Source organism: Anomalospiza imberbis, chromosome 13 (genome assembly GCF_031753505.1).
Source record: "Anomalospiza imberbis isolate Cuckoo-Finch-1a 21T00152 chromosome 13, ASM3175350v1, whole genome shotgun sequence".
In the NCBI taxonomy this organism is placed as follows: Eukaryota; Metazoa; Chordata; class Aves; order Passeriformes; family Viduidae; genus Anomalospiza; species Anomalospiza imberbis.
Window position 1 is genome coordinate 7,027,209 of NC_089693.1, and position 22,324 is coordinate 7,049,532.

The window sequence follows — 22,324 nt, forward strand, 5'->3', positions numbered from 1 at the left end:
AATTTAGGAAAAAAGTCTCAGGTAGCTCTTGACATGTATCAGAATAAGGGGATGGATATAGAAGGCATAAAAGGTTACAGTAATGAAAACTGAAATGGGAGAGGAAGGTGCAGGGCTGTGGATTGGTCTATATGTCCTTACCTCTCACCTGTGAGGGTCTGGATGAAGGCCTATTTAAAGTAAGTTTTTAAGGAGACCAACACACAGAGGACCTCAGGAAAATCTCTTCTGGACATGTGCATGTAATCATTCCACCAAGGAGGCTGCCGTGTGCCATCTGATGTGCCCAGAAAAGCCACCCCCAGCTGGAAGCTCTGCTCTGAGGCCATTGGCAGAAGGATATGAGGGATTTTGTGGAAAGCAGATTTAGACCTGGAAGAAAGAAGTGCTTCCAGGTGTAATTTGGAAAACAGTAAGGAACTCCAAGGACTGGAACAATGAGAGTTTGTGTAGGCTGAGATTTGGGTGTGTTCTGGAGCCGCAGTTCCCTGGCAGAGCTTGTAGGCAGCCAGGATGGAAACAGAGCAGGATGCTGTGGGACCATGCTGGCTGCTTTGTACACAAATCAGTGCTTGCACATTGTCTGCTCTGTTATTTGATATATGATTAAAGTTGTCACTCACAGAATTAGGTGAAGCCTAGGTTTTTTTCCTGTAGGAGTTGTAAGGAATTTAAGAAATTGAACTACTAAAAATAAATTTTTAAAACTGGCCAGCAGATCCAGCATTTGACTGTCTAAACCAGATTCAACAAGGTAAATAATCATAATTATGATTCCTTATGTTTAAAAACTTACTTGATATAATGGGAGAACCACCAATAACACAACCACAGGATCTGGACTAACACAGAGATAAGGAAACCCAATGATTGAGAGTATTAATAGAATGGATAGGGCCTTGATAATATGATTTTTACTTTTTTAAAGATGTACAGCAGCTAGAGGACAAATGAGAAATTAGTATATAAAGTTTCATTCATGGCTTTCAAGGGTAAACCTAGGCTATTTTTCATGCAGAATGGTATCAGTGGTCATCCCAGATGAGTCATGGCTGATGAAAGGAGAGGCTCATACAAAAAGGAAAAAAAAATCAAGAAATTTTGGGAGTTGTGGAGTGAGAAATAAAAAGTTATGTGTCTAGTCAACACCTAGTTAAATAGCTGGGAAAAGTGGGTAGGATAAGGCAACTCTGGGATGGAAAGAAATGTAAGGTGAATCCATTTACCACTCTGTGAATTGGTGCTGGCCAGTATTTATAATTTGAATGACTGGAAGGCAAGGAGATAATAAGATAATAAGATCTGCTGCTAGCAGCTGATGCAAATTATACAGTGGGAAGAAGGGCTGAAAGACTGTGGGTACTAGAATGGAAGATGAAACATAGGCAGTGGCAGAGTGCAGCATGTTTGAAGGAATAGTTTAAAGCATTCAGACACATGGCTGGGCACTGAATTAGCTCTAACCATTCAGGAAAACATAAGTAGCTATTACAAAGACAGCTTGATAAAGATGTCTGTGCCATGTGCAGCAGCAGCAATAAAGAAAAAAAAGTGAGTAAGATGCCTGTGTGTGTGAAGAAACAGGGAGCCTTGGAAGATGTTCTAATATCTCTGTAGACAAGCGTGGTAACACCTCCTGTGGAGTACTGTGTGTGTTATGGGTCATTTTTTTGTAAGAGACAAAGCAGTGATACACATAAGCTGGAGGAAACAGATGAAAGTGTTTAGTGGCCTGGAAGGCAGCTTCAATACGGGGAAAGCATTGGGGATCCTGGAGCTGCTGAATTACAAAAGGAAGGAATGAAGCTCAGCAGTGCAGGGAGCGCAGCAGCGAGCGGCAGAAACAGCGAGCGTGGGCTGGGGGAGGCTCTGCTCTGCTCTGCTCTGCTGGGGATGCTGGGGGGCAGCACAGCACAGAGCAGAACCCACCTCACAGGGCTATCTCCTCTGCCTGCCATTGCTGCCAGGCCAAGACACGGTTTCACAGTGGTTTGTTAGACTCCACGATGATCCAGTGTGGCAGCAGAGGGATGGAGGTAATGTGGGGTGTCACGCTGGAGCAGCTGGGGTGTTGTCTGAGTCGTGCTGTGGTGGCTTTCACTAAATCTGTTCTAGTGCCCCTGTCCCTGTGTTGGTGCAAAAGTGAAAGGTTCCATGGTCCTGGTGTCTCATTTGGGGTGGGGAATTAAAGCACACTAGCCTTGCTGTGTCATTTTGGTCAATAAATGTTTTCATCTGGGAAAGAATAGAATGCACTATAGAAAACCATGCAGAAAAGCAACAAAGTATAGTGTAATATAAGAAAAATGTGCATCACCATTCCATGAAATTAAGATGCAACAATTGACTCTTTGTATAACACATAATTAACCTGGGGATCCCCAATGTGAATGACATTATGAAGACAAATACCTTACTGAGATTTTTTAAAGTGGGTTTGACACTTTGAGTAGCATCTACATTTACATTAGCCAGGATAAGTATCATAAATCATTTTTTCCAAGGCATGTGATGATCACCAGCCAGGATTAGAAAATTATTTTACACCCATGGTGAAATATGGCCAAACTGGGTAAATTCATAGCTGATGAAAAGGCTTGGGTGGGCCAAGAGTCTGCTTACTTTCCTGTACATCAGAATTATTTATAGAGGCAAACTTTTAAGTGGAATAAGAGGGGAAGAAAAGTCATCCAGGGATTAGGCTGCCAATTTAGGACTTGAAAAATTTCAGCTTCTTGCTTTCCCAAACTGCTTTTAAAAGCTAATTCATTTGACAGATTCTGAGACATAGCCCCACCTCACACTTAATCTCCAGATACCTCAGGCTATAACCTGTCTGTGACTTGTTCCATGCTCCACAGAGTTCAGATAGCAGGGAAAGGAACATATGTGAGAGGAGGTTATGGCGAGACTACTGATGAATTTTCAAGGCACCATCAGATACCAGTTAGCCTGCTGGAAATACTGGGAGCATGGGGAAGAAAGATGCTTTCTAGAGCAAAGCACTTGATAGCCTCCAATAACTGATAATTGCTTGATTTCCTTGCATTGCCTCAGAATTCCTATGTGACTTGAACAGTCCCTAGTTCAGTTTCTTGTCAGAAACAGAAGTGTCCTGGAGCAGCATTTATTTTTCTTTAGAAATTAGCATGTTGGGGTATTTGGCTCTTTCTTTTTTTTTTTTTTTTTTTTTTTTTTTTTTTTTTTTTTTTAATTATTCTTATTATTTAAAATAATGGCATCACCTATGGCATTGGTTAGGTCTATAGTCAAAATATTGCTCTCATCTTCATTGGATGGTACAGGCAGGCTTCTCCCCAAAACTGTCAGCAGTCCTCAGATAGGAACTTGAGGCACTCCTGCTCCTGTTACTGTGAAACTGTGCAGATTCCACTAAACTGTGCAGTTCTGGCCTGGCCTTCACTCAGCCTCTTCAGTTCTGTTTGAAAAGACATTGTGGGACAAGGAGAAAGATTGTTCAGTGTCTGCAGAGAGGGATAAGCTTAGTCCAGGTTCATCCAGGGCCTAAAATAGGTCCCTAGCATGTCACAAGGAAATGAATGAGACAGAAAACCGATGTACTACTCAATTTTATTGGAAAGCAAGAACTCTGCAAAGAACAGCATCTTTCTACATGGTTTGTCTGCATAGGTGGAAAATATCCTCATTTGTCATTCTCTTTTTTGTTCCTGACATGGCCACCCATCACAATTATGGCCCACATAAAAAGCAAAAAACAAAACAAACCAGAAAAACAAACTAAATACCATGCAAACAAACAACAACAAATAATTGTGCTATTCCCGGTCCAACCACTACCTCTGTGTGTATACAGTCTTTGAGGAGATGGGAAGTTAAATCCACCCCTATCTCCATCCTGTGTAGTTTGCAAATTGTTGGCATAAAACATTAGTAGCAGTGCTGTAGCAGAGCTGTAGCAAGAAAAAAGAGAGCTCAGGTGCAACACTAATAAAGTTTGGCTCCTCCAACACATGATGAACTTGACATATACTGAGTCATTCTGGGGAGATGATTAAGGAAGGGACAAAGGATGCTGAAGAAGGAACAGAGAAGGAGAAGAAATTTGGAAGGGAAAAGAGGGTGGAGGGAAACAGCTGTGGAAATACTGTAAGGGAAAGGTGGAAATGTGTGGAAATGGAAATGTCAAACAAATAGCTAGTTAGTGGAAAGAAGGAAAATAACTTTCCCCACAACAGAACTGGGGAATTCATAACCTAAATAACTGGTTTTTCTAGAGAAATTGGCAACAAGTTCTGTTTGTTAAATCCCCAGTTCTTCTATGAGCAGTTTGTCCAGGACTCTTTCTCCAGCAGATTAGAAGGAGAAGGTATTTCATCTTCCCTTTCAGTCTGTTCCTTGAACAGTGTTGCCTGTGACATACATACCTTTTAATAGTAAAAGAGCCCATTTGAATGATTAAAACAATAATTACTTCTGTGCTGTTGAAGTTTGCTCAGCCAAAACACCAGCTGAGCTCAGCAGAAGTTTTGTGAGGAGATTCAAAGCAAGTCAGGCCTCTACTCCTCATCATGTGGGCAGAGCACCAGATGAAATGAGGACAGATGTGCAGAGCAAGGCGCATTTCCCCAAGGGTGCCAAAATGGTCAAGGTTGTCATTAGCTTTCTTCTTCTTATTGTTCCTCTGTATCAGCTTCCATTGACCTCAACAACCCTTTCTTCTTTTTCATCCTTTTATCTCTCCCACCCTTTTATGTCCTGTCTCTAACTCCAGTCCCTTTCATCCTTCTAGAAATTCCTGCTAGCCTGGTTTTTCTTTTCCCTTGCATCTTCAGCCTTTTCCACTTGCTTTATCCTCTTGAAATGTTTTGGCCCAAATTCCCATCCCCTCCACTTTGTCTGTTTTGCATGCCATTCCTGCTGCTGAGGGATCTCTGGGGCATGAGAAAACCTGGGTTATTCCCTGCTGTCCTAGTTGTCCAAATAGCCAGGTCCCCAGCAGGTGTCTGCATATTTTCATTCACAGGGGTTGAAAGTACAGTAACCTTCAGGGCTGGCTCAAGCTAAAATTAAGGCTGCAGACACCAGGCACCAAATGTTTCATTCAGCTCCCTAAGTTTGTCCTCTAAGAGCTTCCAAATGGTTTTGATTAGTATTCTGAGGGAGAGCTCACTGATGGAATTAGTGAGAAACCAGACTGTCAATTTATTTATACCCGGCCTTAGGGCATAGCCATTGTGCCTGTGTAAAGCTGTTGAGATGCACGGAATATCCTGTAAGTGTGTGTGTGTATGTGTTGACTGGAAGTGGGCTTGCAGGGAAAAGCTGTTGCCCCAAGGACTGAACAGTGACCTAAAGCAGGAGAGGCCACTGATGTGGCTGTGCTGAATGTTGAAAATGCCTTTTAGGAAAAAATTGATCCCTCTGAAATTTTCTCTCTGCTTGTATTTATTAGTATCTCCCAGCTCTAAATTTACTGTAATTCTCATTACCCTTGTGGAGAAATCTCTAATTTAACTCCTGGAGTCTTTCCACCTCCTTCAACAATATCTGTGATACAAAACTATTACTGTCTTTGTCTCCTGGAGTATTTAAAGCACACGAGTAATGAATAATAAAGTTTTTCCATTACATTGTCATTTAGCCTGGGAAATATTTTGAGGGCAAGCTGAGAGATATTGAAAATATTTAGTTGTGGGTATTTATTTGATGCATCAGTGCTGAGCATGAATGAACTGGTTTCCAATACAGTTTGATCCATTTTGTTTAGGAACATTTGTTTTGGCAGTGTTGAGGCCAAATGATAAGTCTTTTATTCTTGTTCCCCTGTTTTGTATTACGGTGCAAAATAAATATACCTCGAGCTTGGGCTGTTATGAGGCATCACCTCTTCCCATTCTGTCTGTTGCAGTATGAAAATGTGAAAAGGGTTTAAGAAAATATTTTCAGCTCCATTACTCTCTATAATAGCCAGGAAACAATTAACCTGTTATCCCTTAACATGATGCCTGCAGAAGATTATTGCATGACAGAGCCCAAGGGACCAATTTGTATCGTGCAGAGGAATGTGGTGCATCAAGCTGAAGCTGGTCCAGACTGGTACTTTGATGTAACGGAGAGCAAAACCTGTGTGGAGCTTTGAGCTAATCATTAAAGAAGGTTGATTTAGTTAGCATGTTTCTGAGGCTGGACTAATTAGGACTGATGAGTTTATCTGCAGCTTTCTGGTGCAGGGGTGCTGCTTCCTCCTTCAGAATTCGCCTGGATCCTTTTGGCATGGGAGGCTTTGCACCATGCCCTATTGGTCACACAGATGTGACCAGAGGAGGGGACAGAGCTGTAAAGCCTCGTGCCAGAGAAGGAGATGGGGTCACTGAGAATCCAGGCTGGCAGGACTCTGCAGGGGAGGCGCTGGCAGGCAGAGCAGCTTCCTCCTGTACAGCTGTGACAAACAGACCATGTATTGTCACTTGGTAACACCCAGACAGCTTCCCTGCCATGGAGCTGTGCTTCCGACCAGCTTCTCAACCAAACCAGACTGCATCACTTCTACCTTCCTACCTTTCTTCTTTCTTTTGTTTCTTTTAGGATATGTTCATAACTCTGAGTTGTAAGCACAATCTCAAAATATTTGCAGCTGGCTGTGCCACATGGCTACAGGGGAAATGCCTGGAGGTCAGGCTTCCCTTTCAGTAATGCAGGTGGGACTGATTATTGACCACTACACCAGGTCCTGGCATTGCTGGCAGATGCCATCAATAACATTAGTTCAACATGTCAGCTCTGTCCCCAGCTTCGGTTTAATGGCAGTCGTGCTCTCCAGCTCCTCCCTCTGCTGAGAACTGAGGAGGGAGAAAGGAGAGAGAAAATTGCCTGAGTTAAAATAAATAGATGTCCATGTTTGAAGTGAATAAAGTATGCTAACAGGCAATCCTCTGGCTGAGTTTCTAGCTGTTACTCCTGAGCTGTCTAATATGAAAGTAATATGGGTACACCATACAGCAGCTGACTTCAGTGCACAAACAGTTACTGTCTTAGGCTTCTGAGGTGTGTTATAGTGTTAATATTATTATTATTATTGTTTTGCTCATAGTTTCTTAAGGCCTCTCCATATCCTGAGTAAAGCTCTAGGGAGTCATAAAGCCACAGGCTGAATTTCAGCTCAGGCACTGTTTTCATCTCCTTGATAGCTGTTTAGTATGTTGCCTTAATCTTGGAAGCAAGACCCTGAGATGCACCCCAGGGAAAGCCTCGAGATGTTCTTTGTATTTTTTGCCCCTGAGAAAATAACTGTCTTGCTGTGGAAGTGATATCTTTTTTCTTTGAAATGTCACCACTTCTTCCTGCTGGTTGTAACTCTGCTACACTATAATATTCTAAATCTTTTAAAGTAAAATAATAAAACATTTAGGAATCTATTTAGAGCTGCTGAGCATTCTTATTGTTTTGTGTTAATGACCCTCAGTTCCCGTAAACCTCTCCCTCCATGTTTGTTTTTCTTATAAATTATTGCTAAACTTTTTTTGTAGCCATATCTTACTTGGCAAAGCTTGCAGTAGAGGTAAATAAGAGGAGAGTAGAAATTATATTGAATATTTAACCACTGTGATAAACATGCTTAAGAGACTGTTCAGAGGGCAAAAGGCAGTTCTCCTGGGGCCCTAGACTGTCTAGCACTGAGGCTGTTCCCTCAGATTGAGTGTGCTCTTCTGAGCAGGTCCTTCCTTGTCCAGCCACTCAGGACATCTTTGAGTTCTGGATTATGTTCATCATAACTATGGATTCATGCTTTGCTCATAGGGCTCAGAAAAGAAACTGAATTTGTGATCAGAGAGGGTGGTTTTCAGGCCAGATGATATCTGCATACACTGGATCTGCTAGAGAGGAAGTCATGGTGGTGCTGTGCAAATAGTTTCTGTCGTCTAACAAAAATGCACTGAAAAACTCCTCAGGAGAGCTGCAGACATTTATGTGTGAAATCTCTTCTTTATTCCATCCACCTGTGTGCTTTTGGCTCAGAAATAATCTTCCAGCTATACAGAGGTGCTCAGACCCCAGGGTCCCAAATCATTTTACAAAAATAACTTTATACAGGAAAAGAGCCAAGCTCTGTCCCCTGTCATGGATTACTGAACACATTATATTTTATAATATAAATTATAATGTGTTCAGTACCCATGAGATGCTCACTAACAAATATCTAGTGGAGAGTGATGTGCAGCTCACACCATGCTTAGGGCCAGGGCTTATTCTGGACTCCTGAGAGTTGCTAAGGAAACAGCCTGGGAATGGAGCTGGAAGTCTCTCAGAAGCTTGGCTGCAGAGATGTTTTTTGCTGCAAAACCAGGCAGGGCTGTTATTGGCAGAGGCAGCAGCTGGTCCAGCCCCTGATGGGTGATGCAGTCTCTAAGTGCCAAAGATGAGGGACTCTGCAGTTTTAGTTTCTTTCTGGTATATTTGAGCTTTGTTTGTCTCCTGCCCTCCTTTCACCAGATGCATGAAACTGCCTTCAATTACACTGACTTACTCTGATGCAGGTCCTTGGTTTAAAACCAAACACAGACTATTCATAACCAGCAAGGATCCACAGCTTGGAGAATTCCTCTCTTGAAAGATGAAGCTGATAAAGCAAACCCTGTTTGTACTACCAGCTTTTAACAGACTGAGAAATTCCATAGAGGTGTTTGTTGTTTTGCAATTACTTTGTAATTGATTTTCTTAAAAAACAATTCATAACTTGTTAAAGATCTCTTCCTCTCTTTTCTCCCCTTGTCCCATTCCCTTTTCCATCTTTGCCACTGCCTAATGTTTATAATCACAGGACTTATTTTATTCCCCATTACTTAGGTAGACAGGTCCTCTACAGAGAAAAAGAAAAACTGGTTGATTTGTAAAAGCGGATTTACAGTCAGATTCTCCTGGGATCCGAGTCTAATTCTTACAACGACTTCTGAAAATTTATTTTGCCTCTGTTTCCCCTGCTGTAAAACAGGGGCTATTTTAGGATGGCTTCTGTAGACCATGTGCTGTTAATTAATTTACAAATGATTCTGCAGGGGAAACTTCCATATGTAAGAATCATGAAACCTTGTGCTTCTCTCCATCAGGGCCTGCAGCTGGGAACGCAGGAGCTGGAGGAGATGGGAAGCAAGTTTTGCCTTGGTTTGCTGATTCTGCACCTCAAATCCCTGCCCTGCAGCAAGGAGCTGATGGCTCAGGCAGCACTCCTGCTGGATCTGGAGGAGGAGATCACAGACCGGGCACAAAGGTCAGGGACTGTCATATCCAGAGGGCTCTGCTGTGGGAATGGTGTTGGTGGGGCCTGATTTGGGTTTAAATCTGCAGAAATGGACTCTCCTCTCCTTATGGCTGAGATTTGTGTCTTGGAAGCTGCAGTGTATGGAGAGTAATTGGAATTGAGATGTAATTGACTCCCAAAGAAACTACTGAAACAGTGGGTCCATGGCCTGCAGCCATGCATGTGAGAAAAAATGGTGAAAGAGAAGTACCTGTTCTCTGTTTTCCAATGATTTTCCATTTTCTTATCAAAACTGCTTACTGGGACATGGGGATGGTACTGCCCCAGAAAAATTCATCTTTAGGAAACATTTTTCTGCTCATTGTCACATGGGGTTCTGTCCAGCTCGGATCCTCCATGGAGACGATCTCTTATAAGAAAGGCATTATCTAAGTGCTGCACTGTAGGGAACCAGTATTGCAGATCATAAAAGGATACTGATAGCATGATTTAGAAATTGTAGGCCTCATACTGCAAGTATATTCCTATAAATTCTTTTCCTCAATGCATGGAGTCCTTTAGTCATTTATAGCATAGATTTATGACTTTGATGGACAGAAAGAAGTTTTGATCCCGCTGGCTATTTAGGAGATGTTTTTCCAAATTGCAAAATTAATTTACTTGCTTCCTCTGTTCCATGGGGGGTATTTAAGTGAGTTTGCCCCATTACAAATACAAGAGGAATTTGACCTGGAAAGTGTCTGAGTATGAGACTATTCAGCTTGAATTTGTGATGAAGCAGAAATACATAATTTCTCTAGGCCATCATCACTTGTTAGTGCTATGTGCATCACATATGTTTGCAAGAATGTTTTTCCAAGACACATGGAGAAAGAAGACTTAGTGATGTGACATGATTTGAAGCTCCCCGATGGCTTTGTCATCAAAGAGCTCTCTCAGCTTCATCAATGAACATCAAGTTTTTCAGTTGCAGAAATACCCCTGCAATTTATAGCAGACTTCCAGTCTCTACCCTGCAGGAACATTTACCCAACATTAGCACCACCTGTTCCTCATGCCAAAACCCATTCTTGCAAGCTTGTTCACAGTTTTAAATGTTTATGGGGAATAGTTTAAAAAGAGGGATAAGATGTAGAGACGTTACTTTGGATTAGCTGTGCTCATTTGTCGTGTGAACATACAAATGAAGCAATAAGGTGGATGCTAAACACCATCCATGTTGTGGACAGCCATCCAAAAGATCATTGCTATGTCATTAGAGAGAACTGCTGGAGCCTGCCTAGGTGGATGGTTTTGGGATATAAATCAAACTTTTGAACTGGAGCTAGAAGAGCCTTTGCATGAAAATAATGTATGGGAAGAAAAACATCAAACTCTGACTTCTCTCAAACACTGACAAAAAGCCATCTGGTCACAGTAACTCAGTGAGCATTTTCTCTGATCTTTGTAGCCTTCTGTTACTTTTTCCTTTACCTGACTTGATATCAATGGGAATTCATTCTATTTATCCTATTATCTATTTACTGTGTGGTAGTTGATCGGTACAGAAGGAAGATCTCTAGTGACAAATATTTTTAAAGAAGTTAACAAAAAATAAAAGTTCTTTTACTTTGTAAAACTCCCATGTGCCCTCAGTAGCTGAAAGCAAAATCTACCTCTTCAAGTTTGCCCAGCAGTAGTGAGCACCTCCATGGCATCCAGGAATGAATGTCATTGCTAAAAGGCAATTGATAGATAGCTGATAATTTTCACTTCCCTGGGTGTAATTGCAAGGTTGTGAAATTTTACTAGTTTGAATGTAATTTGTTACCATTTGCAGACCAGGTAAGCAGCTGAATTGATAACCCCATGCAGAGGTGTCACATTGCAGGAGCTGGTTGCAAAAGGCTGTGTGAAGGGAGATGCCGGGACCAAAGTGTTTGCTAGCATATTCTCTTTAAGAATAAATAATTCATGGAAAATGATTGTGCAGCATATTGATTCTGATTCAGAAAATTAATACTTTCCTCCCATTTTTCTCTGAGCCTAGCCAAGAGAATTCCATGGTTTGGTTTTAGTGGGAATATTGGATCCAATGGAAGAATGCAGAATAATACAGAGGGCTTAGAGATGCAGACAGGTGGGCAACTATGTCTACATCCCTCTCTACTCACAGGTTTTGAAAAAAATAATAAATTATTCTTTATCAAAACATTTCTCTGGAGGAAGCTGAAGGGTAACACTCAGTCTAATATTAATCTGTTATTATTAAGTCTAATCTAGTTCTCCAAGGTAGCACCAAAACCTTGCAGCTGGTATATCATGACATCAATGGAAATTATACTCTGCTGCTTCCTAGGATAGACCCTCTTCTGTGGGTTTGAGTAAAATGTTTGTAGTTTAAAATTATCTCTCTTTTCCTGTGTGCTTGCCACAAAAATGCACAGTATCCTTGCATGCTTTCTATACTTTGCCTCAGAAAGTCTGAGTAGGTGTGAATAAAAATACCCACATTTCTGGGTACCTTTGCCAAAGCAAAACCAGATTTGGGGATCCTTCAGGTGTAACACAGGAAAAGTTCTGGGTGGTCACTTGGTGAATTATTTTTCTTAAGTGCTTTAAATAGTGAACAGCAGTGTCTTTTGAACAGCTTACAAGCTAGCCCTGTTCCAGAAGCCTGCAGTGTCCTGGTCACAGGAAATGATATGCATGACAGCTATTTAAGTGGGAGGCAATAGTTTTTACTGTAGCTAATGTTTTCTGGCAAAGGAAAATGTGTCCCAAAGACTGTCCTGCTGCTGAGTCTAGAAAGAGATACAAATATGGGTGAGACTTTCCATAGCAGTATTCACCAATATCAAAATAAAAGGTTTGTATTGTTCAGCCTGGATGAAAACACGAGCTTCTCTTAGTTGTTATGGTTTTGTTTTGTGGAAATCAAGCTGAAATTAAGCTGTGAGCAGTGTGATGTACTGCACAGTGCTGATGCTAAATACATCTATCTCAATCTAATGTGTTTTCTGTGTATGGGTTTCTGAGTGCCCATCTCTGTAATACTCTGGGTGACAGGTCAAGCTGTGGAACAAGAAGTTAATCCAGCACTGGATAAAGCTGACTCCCAGATGAAATGTCTCATTGCAAAGGTACAGAGATCAAAAGCTGTGGAGCCAGAGATCTCTTCTGTTGTGAAATCCCTGCAGTTCATGTCCTGCATTTGTCTCTCTTTGCCCTGGTGTCTGCTGTGCGTGGCATTGACTTGGCATCTCAGCATCTCCCTCCGACAGCAAACATTTTCACCTGTCAAGGTTCATAACTGTTTGTGTCCTTTGATTTTCCTCTTCAGGCTCTCTGTGCTCTGGGTGTGCTGCAGACCGATTCTCTCACCACTGCTGTGAGAGGGATAAAGGAGCAGGCTGGACCCTGCTTCCCTGGAATAAACTATTTGCTCTGCACTTTATAGAGCTCTGTCAGAGCCAGTGGTCAGTAAATTGGAGGCAGGTAATAGCTGTCAGGGAAGTGCCTGCTCTGATGGAGGCATCCTGTGAGAATGGGGATTTCTCGCACCAGATCAAGTCCATTGTGCTCAGTGTGCTGTCTCTAATGAGCCAAAGAAAGGTGGAAGGATCCTTTAGCAGACCTAACTAAACATGGTTTGGTGCACAGACAAGAATTTCTTCCTGTTTCCACTTCACAGTCCATCTTTCCCCTAAATTGTCACCTGCAAAAGCAACCATTGACAAGCATTACTGGGGCAACACTTGGAATAATTTCACAGCAGAGGCAGTGCTACCTCTGAGAATAACCAAGAGGAGCTGAGCTTCCACCAGTGGAGCTGTGTGGCTAATGGGACAGTAGAGTATTTCCCCTAAACACATGATGTCCCAGGATACCATGAAGTTGGCCTAACAGCTCTGTGTCACTGTTCCCAACATGTGGCAGCTGTCTCAGGAACATGCCAAAAATGAAGAAAGTACAAGATGCAGCACAGAAAATGCATTAGAGCTACAATGTGTGATGTGAGGAAGAAAGGTTAAATTGCTCCAGGCACTAGTTGATCTTTTAATTATCAAGCTGTGCTTCTGGGACACATATTGACTCTCATTCAGGCACCTTCATGTTACACAAGACCTCTGTAGGGACTTGGTTGTGGCTTTTCACTATGATATTTCCACCAGCACTGAATAGGTTTGACCTTATAGATCATTCTGACAAGATCAAAGGCCAAATATGTGAGAATATTCTGGGCTTTGCAACCACTTTCAACAAACAAAGCCATGTGTCAGGTGCTCATACAAGCAATTTATTCTGCTCTTTCTCAAACTTGGCCTCATAAGATGGTATTGCCAAGCCCAAGGAAGAATTACTGATGTTTCCAGCATCCCACCATGCCTTACAGTCAATTTTGGTATTCAGAACCTTTCTGTGTGAAAAGTGAAATGCAGCCTGTACTTTGGACATGGTTTATTTAATAATAGTTTCCATGTCTCATTTCCTATAAAAGTAATTATGTTTAAGTCACCGCTGTCCAGGCAGCTTCACATTTGTCATGACCACAAGGAGGATGGGAAGTGACTGCCCACATAAAGCAGGTTGGAGAGAGACAAGGAGCGATCCCCTCCCTTTCTAGTATCTTCCCCGTCTTCCTTGAGGTTTAAACCAATGGCACATTCCTTAATTTTCTTTTTTTCCCAGCCCTCCAGGTCGTGCTAGGAAATGTTTTGCATACACTGCAGCAATTGCAGCCATTTGTTCATGAGACATCTCCGGTGTTGAAACAGACTTTTGTGAAGTCATTTTCTGCTGACTCAGACACTATTTATCACCTGTGTTTCTTCATCATTTCTTACCTTTCTTGAGCTCAGCCAAATCTCTTTCCAACCCAGATGGTAAATATGTCTAGCTCCGCTATTAATCAAAAAGAGAAGGCTTAATCATTTCTCTGTTTCTTTGTCCAGATGTAATCTCTTCATCTTCCATACAGTGAGCAGAGTTAGATGGGTCAGTGTATGGATGGCAAAGCCAGAACTGACAAGGGGGATTTGCAGATTATTTGGAAACACGTGTGCTGTTCTTCTATACCACATTGATACACCATCATGATCCTGGATAGTATTGAACTGTTGAATCTCCCATCTTTTCACTATAATGCACCTTCCCCTGATTATAGCTGTGCAAGCAATTTCACTCATCTTTTAAACTGTGTGGCCAAAAGGTGATTCAGATCAAATGAAAGTGATTTTGTGGAAATGAAGCAAACAAAAAAGGGAAAGTTCGAACAACAAGAAATGCAGCTGGAACAAAGCATGCTCACTTCATTTGAGGCATCCTTAGTGCATCTTTGAATAGCAGAAATGTGGTTTTATACCCACATGCAGTAATGGAAAATTGTTCCCCTGCCTGGTGGGATGGGTCTTCCTTTCCTTGTGGGTGAGTGTGGGTGTCAGTGTTACATTGTTTTGGTTGTGCATACTGAAACAAATTGCATCTCAAGGGTTTAGGTGCAAGACAGGACTTCACCCTGCACAGCACCCCATCCCCTTCCCAGCTCGAGTGTCACAGCAGTCACAGTGTCTAGTTCTGAGGCAGAATGGACAGCTGGACTCGGGGGTGCCCTCTGACATATGGCTGAAGATGAAAATGCTCTTTCATCACTTGGAGAATCTAACCACAGCAGGAATTTTTTGACCAGATTTGATTCAGGTGTTTATTTGACTGGAGTTCCATTTTTCTGTAAGTAAAGATTTGGTGCATTTTTAACTTGGATCATCTGTAGACATTAAATACTTTGTGGCAGCTTTCAGAAGAGGAGGGTGTTTATTGATGCTATTTTCTTGCTTAGTCACAAATTTTATTGCTGGTAAAGGAATCTGAAATTTCTACTGTTATATGAGCATCTCTGGATGAGGTATTTCTGTGTTTGGATGCCGGAGAGAAAAGTGCTGTGGGAATGCATTTACCTAAGTAAGCCACACTACTTTGTCACTTTGGTGCAGAACATGGGGCAAAAGGGGTTTCTATAATGCATTTCATAAAACACTTGTGAGATCACAGTCTAACATTAATTCAGTATGACAGGTGTGAGCGTGGCTGAAGTTGGGCTTTGGCTTCAGAGCAGTCTTATGTTGCTGTAACCTTTTAGGATCAGTTCAGGAAATGCTTTAACTCCTGACTTATATAACACTCTCCAGCAACTTTTCACACTGATGTTGCAAAAGAGTGGTACCTCCTTGCATCCCCAGGGTCTGACCTAAAGAATTGCTGCCTCTGTTATTGAGAGGAAAAAACCCTTAGATTTCAAGTTTGAATCTATTTCAGATTTTAGATTTTATTGTTTTTATATGCCTCAATAATCTTGTTTTCAAAATAAAAATGTGAACCTTCTTCTGTCCACCCCTTCATCCTTCTTATCCCGCTCTCTTCTGTGCCTCTCCTTTGTTATTGTGAGAATGCAAGCCCAGAGAATTCTTTGGAGGCTCAGCCAAGCAATGCAGCCTATAATGAATATATTTGGTATTCAGAAAGCTTTCATGTAGCTGTTCACAGGTGAGCCGCTGAAATTCAACAACTTTTCATTAACACTTTCTAGAGCTGTCCCTATTTTTCTCCTATTGATTTTTATTATTATTATTATTCTGAAATGCCTTGCAAGCTGCTCAGCTTCTGTTGACTGCTATCAAATGCCAACTCCAGTTATGCCAGGCTGGGTATAAGTATTCATGCTCATTTCAGAGGTAATTAATTTATCCTTTTTTAGCTAATAATAGCAATTTAAATAGATGCAGAAAGAAAGGAGAGGAAAAGAGCAAATGGGAAGAGAAAGAGATCATAGAAAGAACTTTAAACATGCACAGAAGCACTGCTTGCTATTGTATCTGTCTGAGGTTATTCAAATTACCATACTCACACAGATCTGACTGGACTACAGATAATGAACTTGTATATACCCAGCAGAACAAATGGGCTCTGCAGTGCCCTTTCTGTGAGGCATATTGCTATGGTGCTGTCTGGCATGAGACATTTTGGTATTGATTAGGAGCATCTGTATTTTTGTGCTGCAGTCTTTCTCCTTTAAGATCTAACTTGAAATATGAAAGCCACTGGGGCCCTTCACATGCTGAGATAGAAAAATAAAGCAGAAGGCTATCAGGGGTTCAGGAGTTCCCATTTATGGAGCATTCCCCAAAGCAGTGCATTGTGAGGGGTGTACTCTTTCTCTGAGGTGGCCTTTATACAGGCCAGGACACTGCTGACACCAGAATAGAATAGATGCTTGGTTGTTTTTTTTTGTTTGTTTTTTTTTTGTTTGTTTTTTGTTTGTTTGGTTTTTTTTTTCCTAAAAGGATGCAAAGGGTAATGGGAGAACCAGTCTGTTTAGACTATTGATCATTTTGAATGCAGGCAGAGGTGGGATTTCAGATTGAACATGTCACAGGTCTAGTGCTGAAAAGGTAGGTTCAGAGCATTATATACAGCCTTAGATAGACTATATCTATACTGCAGCAGCTACTGAACACCAGTTGCATTCGATTTAGGGCTCTGGCACAAGATCAGGAGGAGAAAACTTTGTCAGTGCAACTCTGCTGGTGATCCCTGTTCTTTGTTTTCAGCTTTTTGACATTATTCAGAAGATATGAACTGTAGTGGGAGTCCTTGTGCCTTTGTGTGGTCGGGAACCATAGAGAAACTCTACAGTTGTTTCAAGGATCTTATTAGTTAAAATTATTATTAAATTGGTTATTTAGTTTTTCCCTGTGGAACTTTTCCAAATGGTGTTCTCAGAGTCTCAGAATAACTTGAGACTTGTGGAAACCAGAGAACAGTCAGATTTTTCGTACTAGTACATGCTACATGCTAAATGGAAGGAGTGAGTAGGATGGTAGTTAGATGAAATGCACTTCCAGCCTTTAGAAGTAAGCACGTTTTTTGGGATGTTGTGTATTTTTCCCCTCTTCATTGCAGTTGTCACTTCAGTTGACCTCTACTTAATCTGTCCATAGCTCCCACCAGAGCTTTTTGAAGAACACAGTCATGTAGGTGAAAATTAGACTGGCTGAGGATCAAAATAGACTTTTCTATCCCATGTGTTGGAGAGTTAATCACATGGCATAGAACACAGGAACAAGAGACTTAGATCTGGATTACCTGGATCAAAGGCTTCACCATGTGGTGTTCTCACCCCTTGAATCCAGCTCAGTGGCTCAGATGTCCAAGATTCACAGAACTTAGAGGCAAACCAGAATGAATGCCAGTGCTCTGTGAGCTTCTATAGAGCAGAGTGCATCCCCACCCACCAGCAGCATCAGAGGCTTCAGTCCTGCAGAGCAGGGCGTGGTGCTGAGAGCAGCAGTGTATATATTGCCACTGTCTGAAGTTGGTTTTCCTGTCATGGGTGAAATACAGGTCTAAAAGGAGCCAAATCCCCTGTAAAACCACCACTGGGATCTAGTTTTTCACCAGAACTTTGTACCTGTATAAATTATTCAGCCAATAAGAGCTAAGGAGTCCCAAATGGATTTAACAACCCTCATAGTCTCATTGTGTCCCTCCTTTCTCTGCAAAGAGAAAATAAGAGCAGAGATTTCTGCTTTCGAGGTAAATATCGTGTTGCAAGTCTTTTTGGTCTGGTGCCCAGCCTGCAAATGAGAGTCTGACCAGGTCTCCTCTACTGTGTGACAGTGTACAGCTGCTATCTAGGAGCATATCAAAAACTTAGCAAAACAAATAAGAGACTAAACAGTTAAGGGGATAGAGAAATTCATAATTAAAGCTGTCAAGTTGCAATAAAACGAGCACATAGCCTGGAAGGAAAGCGGGTGGGCGAGCAAAGTGTCATATTTGCAGGTGAAAGTTGGCACTTGAACAGCATTTTAAAACACTCCAAAGCCACCTCCACTGACATCTCAGCAGCATTGTATATTCTGTCAGAGGCTCTGGCTGTTCAGTGTATTGTGGCTGTGACTCACACACAGACCCTGCCTCTTGCTGCCTCACTAGATCCTGTACAGAGACAGGCAGAGGTATTGTGTGAGACAGGAGATAAATACATGCAGGCTGTCGTTCCAGGCCCCAGCACACACGTGCACCAGAGTGGATGAGTGCTTATGCACAGAGGTACAAATGTGAAAGCCCATCCCTCCAGCCCCTGATAATTCATTGTGTTCTCTCAGAAGCCATATGGGTTTATTAGGATGTGTATGTTTAACGTGATGTTGGTAAAAAGAACTTATGAGAATTAAGCTGGAGTTGAGAGTAGAAGGATGTGAGGGGGAAGATGCACAATAAATTAATACTTAGCCTTTTTTTGTTGTTGTTGTTGTTGTCTGCAGAGCAAAAATGTAGTCAAGCTTAACATCCCAGATCCTATTCTTATGAATGTAGTGAAAATTCTCTTTCAAGTACAGCAATTCTCCTTCAGTACTGACAGAGCCCCATCAGTCTCTGGCCATGGTCACTCTGTAGTGCAGCCCAGTGGAAGGGACCTTCTCCACCAGTCCAGGACAGAGCAATGCCACTTTCTTACTGATGTCACAGTACAATGTCAGAGGTGTGGGGCTGATTCCAGGCTGGAACAGTGCAGAGGCACCTGTAATGTGCTGGAAGGTCTCAGTGTGCACATGGGGGTGGGGATAGTGGGAAAGGAAGCCAAGATTCGTCAGCAGAACTCTATGGAAAATTGTGGCTCTGCTAGAATTGGATTGGGATACAAATGGATACAAAAATGGCCAAAACAAATGGAAAACCACACCTCTTTCTTGTGAACTTTCTCAAGGAAAGATTGTCACTTCCTGCTGCTCTTGTGTCTCTGGGAAGATGCTGAGGGTGTAGGCTGCTGCTGCTGCCTGGACCATGAGTGCTAAAGGAAGTCATCATGCCAGGGCAAGGGCTGCTGTCAGAGCAGCAGGGAGAGAGAGACTCAGAACAGTGTAAGAGGAAAGAAAAAGCATTCCATTTGTCTCTGCTTGGGGATATTTTTCTCAGTTTCCTCCCCATAGGCCATCACCCATTTCTATTTCTATTTGTTCTTGTTAAAACTTGTATTTGTTTGGAGGAAAATTTAAATTTCTGGAAGGTCAGATTTCATTTTTAAAGTAACAGTAGCATGCTTTCTGGTTGACTTTCAAATATACCCCTAACCATCTAAAAATACTTAATCAGCAGCTTAATCTATGGCCCATTGTTCATCATTTAATCTATAATGGCTTCCTTTTAAGCGTTAACAGTTGCTTACTACCTTAAATCCCTATTTAAACATGAATTTGAGGATTTGGACTTGTAAGGGAGAATAAGCAATAAAAGCAGCTGAATGCCTGAACAAGATTCTGCTATCAGGCCAGTATGATCAGAAATTAGGAATAACTTGAAGAATAGAAAGCATCTGTTCTCTATTTCTCTGTCTAATCTGTTTGTTCTCTCTAGCTGACCCAACAGGTTTTTACATCACACTCTGTACTTGAGAATTTTTTTCTGAAGATGCCATTTTATAGCACCTTCCAAAAGGCACCACCATCTCGTTAAAAGATAAAAGTCCCATGCAATTCAAAGAGAAAGCAAATACCCATTCCAAGTAATAAAGCTGTGCCTCATCTTCCACTGAACTGCAGGGGGCAGCCAAGAATTTGGGTAAAGTGTTGCTACCCGGATTTATCTCATCAGGCTTTTCCTGGAAATAATACTTATTTTTTGTTCTGGTACACAACTTGTGTTTTCATCTATGAAAAAGTGAATCATGAGAGACGATGTGCTGTAGTACTTTAATACAGTCAATTGTCCTTCCTTACAGTGCTCAGCACTGGAGATTTCAAAGAGGGAAGGAACCACTTGCCACATTGGACAACTGCAGAATGCCTCTATCCCCTGGGGAAATGATTTTCTATCTTCAGACAGTGTTTTATTTATACCTGGGAACACGAGAATTTGTAACATTTCTGAATAATTATAATAACAATAATTCTGCCTAATGAAAGGTTCCAGTGCTCTCATTTTCTGTATAACTTACCAGTGCTTTTTGAATCTTGCATTGCTCCTCGCTGCACCCTGCTATCTTGTGAGTTTTATAGATTAGCTGCATGTTGTGAGGAAAGAAAATATTTCCTTTCATCCACTGCTCTTTCACCTTTGCAAATGCATCTTTCTCCTCCACTGTAACGAATAATTGGGAGTGCCTAAATTGCCAGGCATTTTGTAAACAACTATCACCTCCCTTCTCATGCATCTAGTCATGAAAGAGGGTAATTTTTTTTAAATCTTATGCCTCTAACTACTTTTATCACCTACTTTGGATCCTGCTTATTTATGCAGTATATTAAAAATATAGGAAACCATGAATTCAGAATGGGTTTTCTAGGGAAAGTGTGGCATATTTAGTTTTGTAGTATTTTTAGTGTTGTCTGTGGCCTCGCCATTGGAGCTGATTATTTTCAAGAAGGGTGGTGTTTTCCTGGATTAATCAGCTCTATCCTCATTTGGTTTGATGAACTGTGTTGGAGAAACCCTTTTACCTTTAAGCAGTTTTCTTGGAGGATTACTGGCCACAAATGGGGTTGGTGAAGGACACCAGAGTCTCCCACGTGCATGCCCATAGAAAGTGATGCCTTTTTTTACCTTTTAGATTTCAGTGTCTTTTTTGATTTAGATCTTTTTCAGTGTTTTTTAATGTGTCTGTCCTGAAGATAGTGCTTATTCTTACCTAAATATTCCAGAAAGGACTGAGCAGAAAATAGAGAAACAAGTGGATGAGGATGTGATGCTGATAGTTTGTGAGAGGTACAGAACAGAGAGAAAAAGATGGACAGTCCCTGTCAGAGGTGGATTTGGAAGGGTAAGGGCAGGACAAGACTTAAGCCCTCTCCCTGCCTTCCCCTCAGCTCATGGGAGTGATTCTCAATATTACAGAACCTAATTTCAAGAATCCAGGATTAAAAAAAGGGTTGAGTGGAAATATAAATAATGGATTAGGCTGAAAAATTGGTTTAGGCACTTTGACAATGTCTCTGAGGTGTCTTTGCCCCTTTCAAGGAGAAACAGATTGGAGACATGAGATGCAGAAACGTGGCTTTTGTTCACTTTTCTCTCTCACGTTTTAAAATCATATCCAAACTCCTTTTGTGCAAATGTGCTGCTCATGATCAAAGACTTATCTTGGAGCAGAGAAAGTCTCTGGAGAGCAAGGCCTGAAGGCTAAGCCTGCAGTGCAGCTGGCTGTATCCCAGACTGTTTGGGAAACCTAGTCATGCATGACCCAGCATCTACTGATCCAGTGAAGTGGGGTGCAGTGTACCCCATGCCCTTCCCTGACTTCTGGTCCTTGCTCCCTTTGCCAGCCCAGCTCCCTCTGGAGGCCATGGTCCATCAGGAGTTTGCCCTCACCAGTGTCAGGTTGTCTGTAAGGCTCTTCTGTAACATGGCATCAACTAATTTCCTGAATTTTCTTAGGAATTGAATACTCTGGCATAGAAGCTGGAATTTATCTGAGAAGGGATAATGGACAGGAACAGTTGAGCTCTTTGCCCTTTTCAGTATATTTTTCCTCATGTCTCCTTTCTGGCATTTCCCTCCACTCAGAGAGTGGCTCTAATAGCAACCAGCTATTGGGAAAGAAGCAACAGAAAGATGTTCAGTGAAACTTCAGAGCTGATGCCCTGCAGGTATGACAGAAACAGCAGCATACCTGTTTGCACAGAGATCTCTCCTGCCTTGTGATACCTTCCTGCCTTTACTGCCTCCCTTGTGGGACACTGGATTTGTGTGCCAAGAAGGCTGCTGTTAACAGCTCAAACACCTCACAGAGAGCAGTGCCCTTGATCTGTCATTAAAAACGTCCTTGACACACTGTGGCATCAGGAGGAAGGCTTGTGATGCTGATTGCTGGCAGCACTGTTCTACCATGGATGTCACACAGAAAGCCCTAGTACTTTTTGTTTTAATTTTGAGAGAGGGAGGCTGGCTTGGTTTCGCTACTTCTTTTTTTTCTTTTTTTTCTTTTCTTTTTTTTTTTCTAAAGAGTTTCCCCAAAGAGCATATGACAGCTGTGAGGGTAGGGTTGTGATCCCAGGAAGGTGACCTTTCTTTCCAGCCCTGTACTTACTGGTGGGCGTTTTTATTACTTTG

The 22,324-nt window shown here is 41.8% G+C and overlaps 1 protein-coding gene across 1 annotated transcript in view; it reads left to right on the plus strand.

Moving 5' to 3' along the window:
* AGBL1 (AGBL carboxypeptidase 1) overlaps nucleotides 1–22,324 on the plus strand; it is a 264,749-nt gene that overhangs the window by 172,025 nt on the left and 70,400 nt on the right. Inside the window, exon 22 of the mRNA XM_068203715.1 lies at nucleotides 9,087–9,247. Coding sequence (XP_068059816.1) covers nucleotides 9,087–9,247 — 161 coding nt within the window. The remainder of the gene's footprint in view (nucleotides 1–9,086; nucleotides 9,248–22,324) is intronic.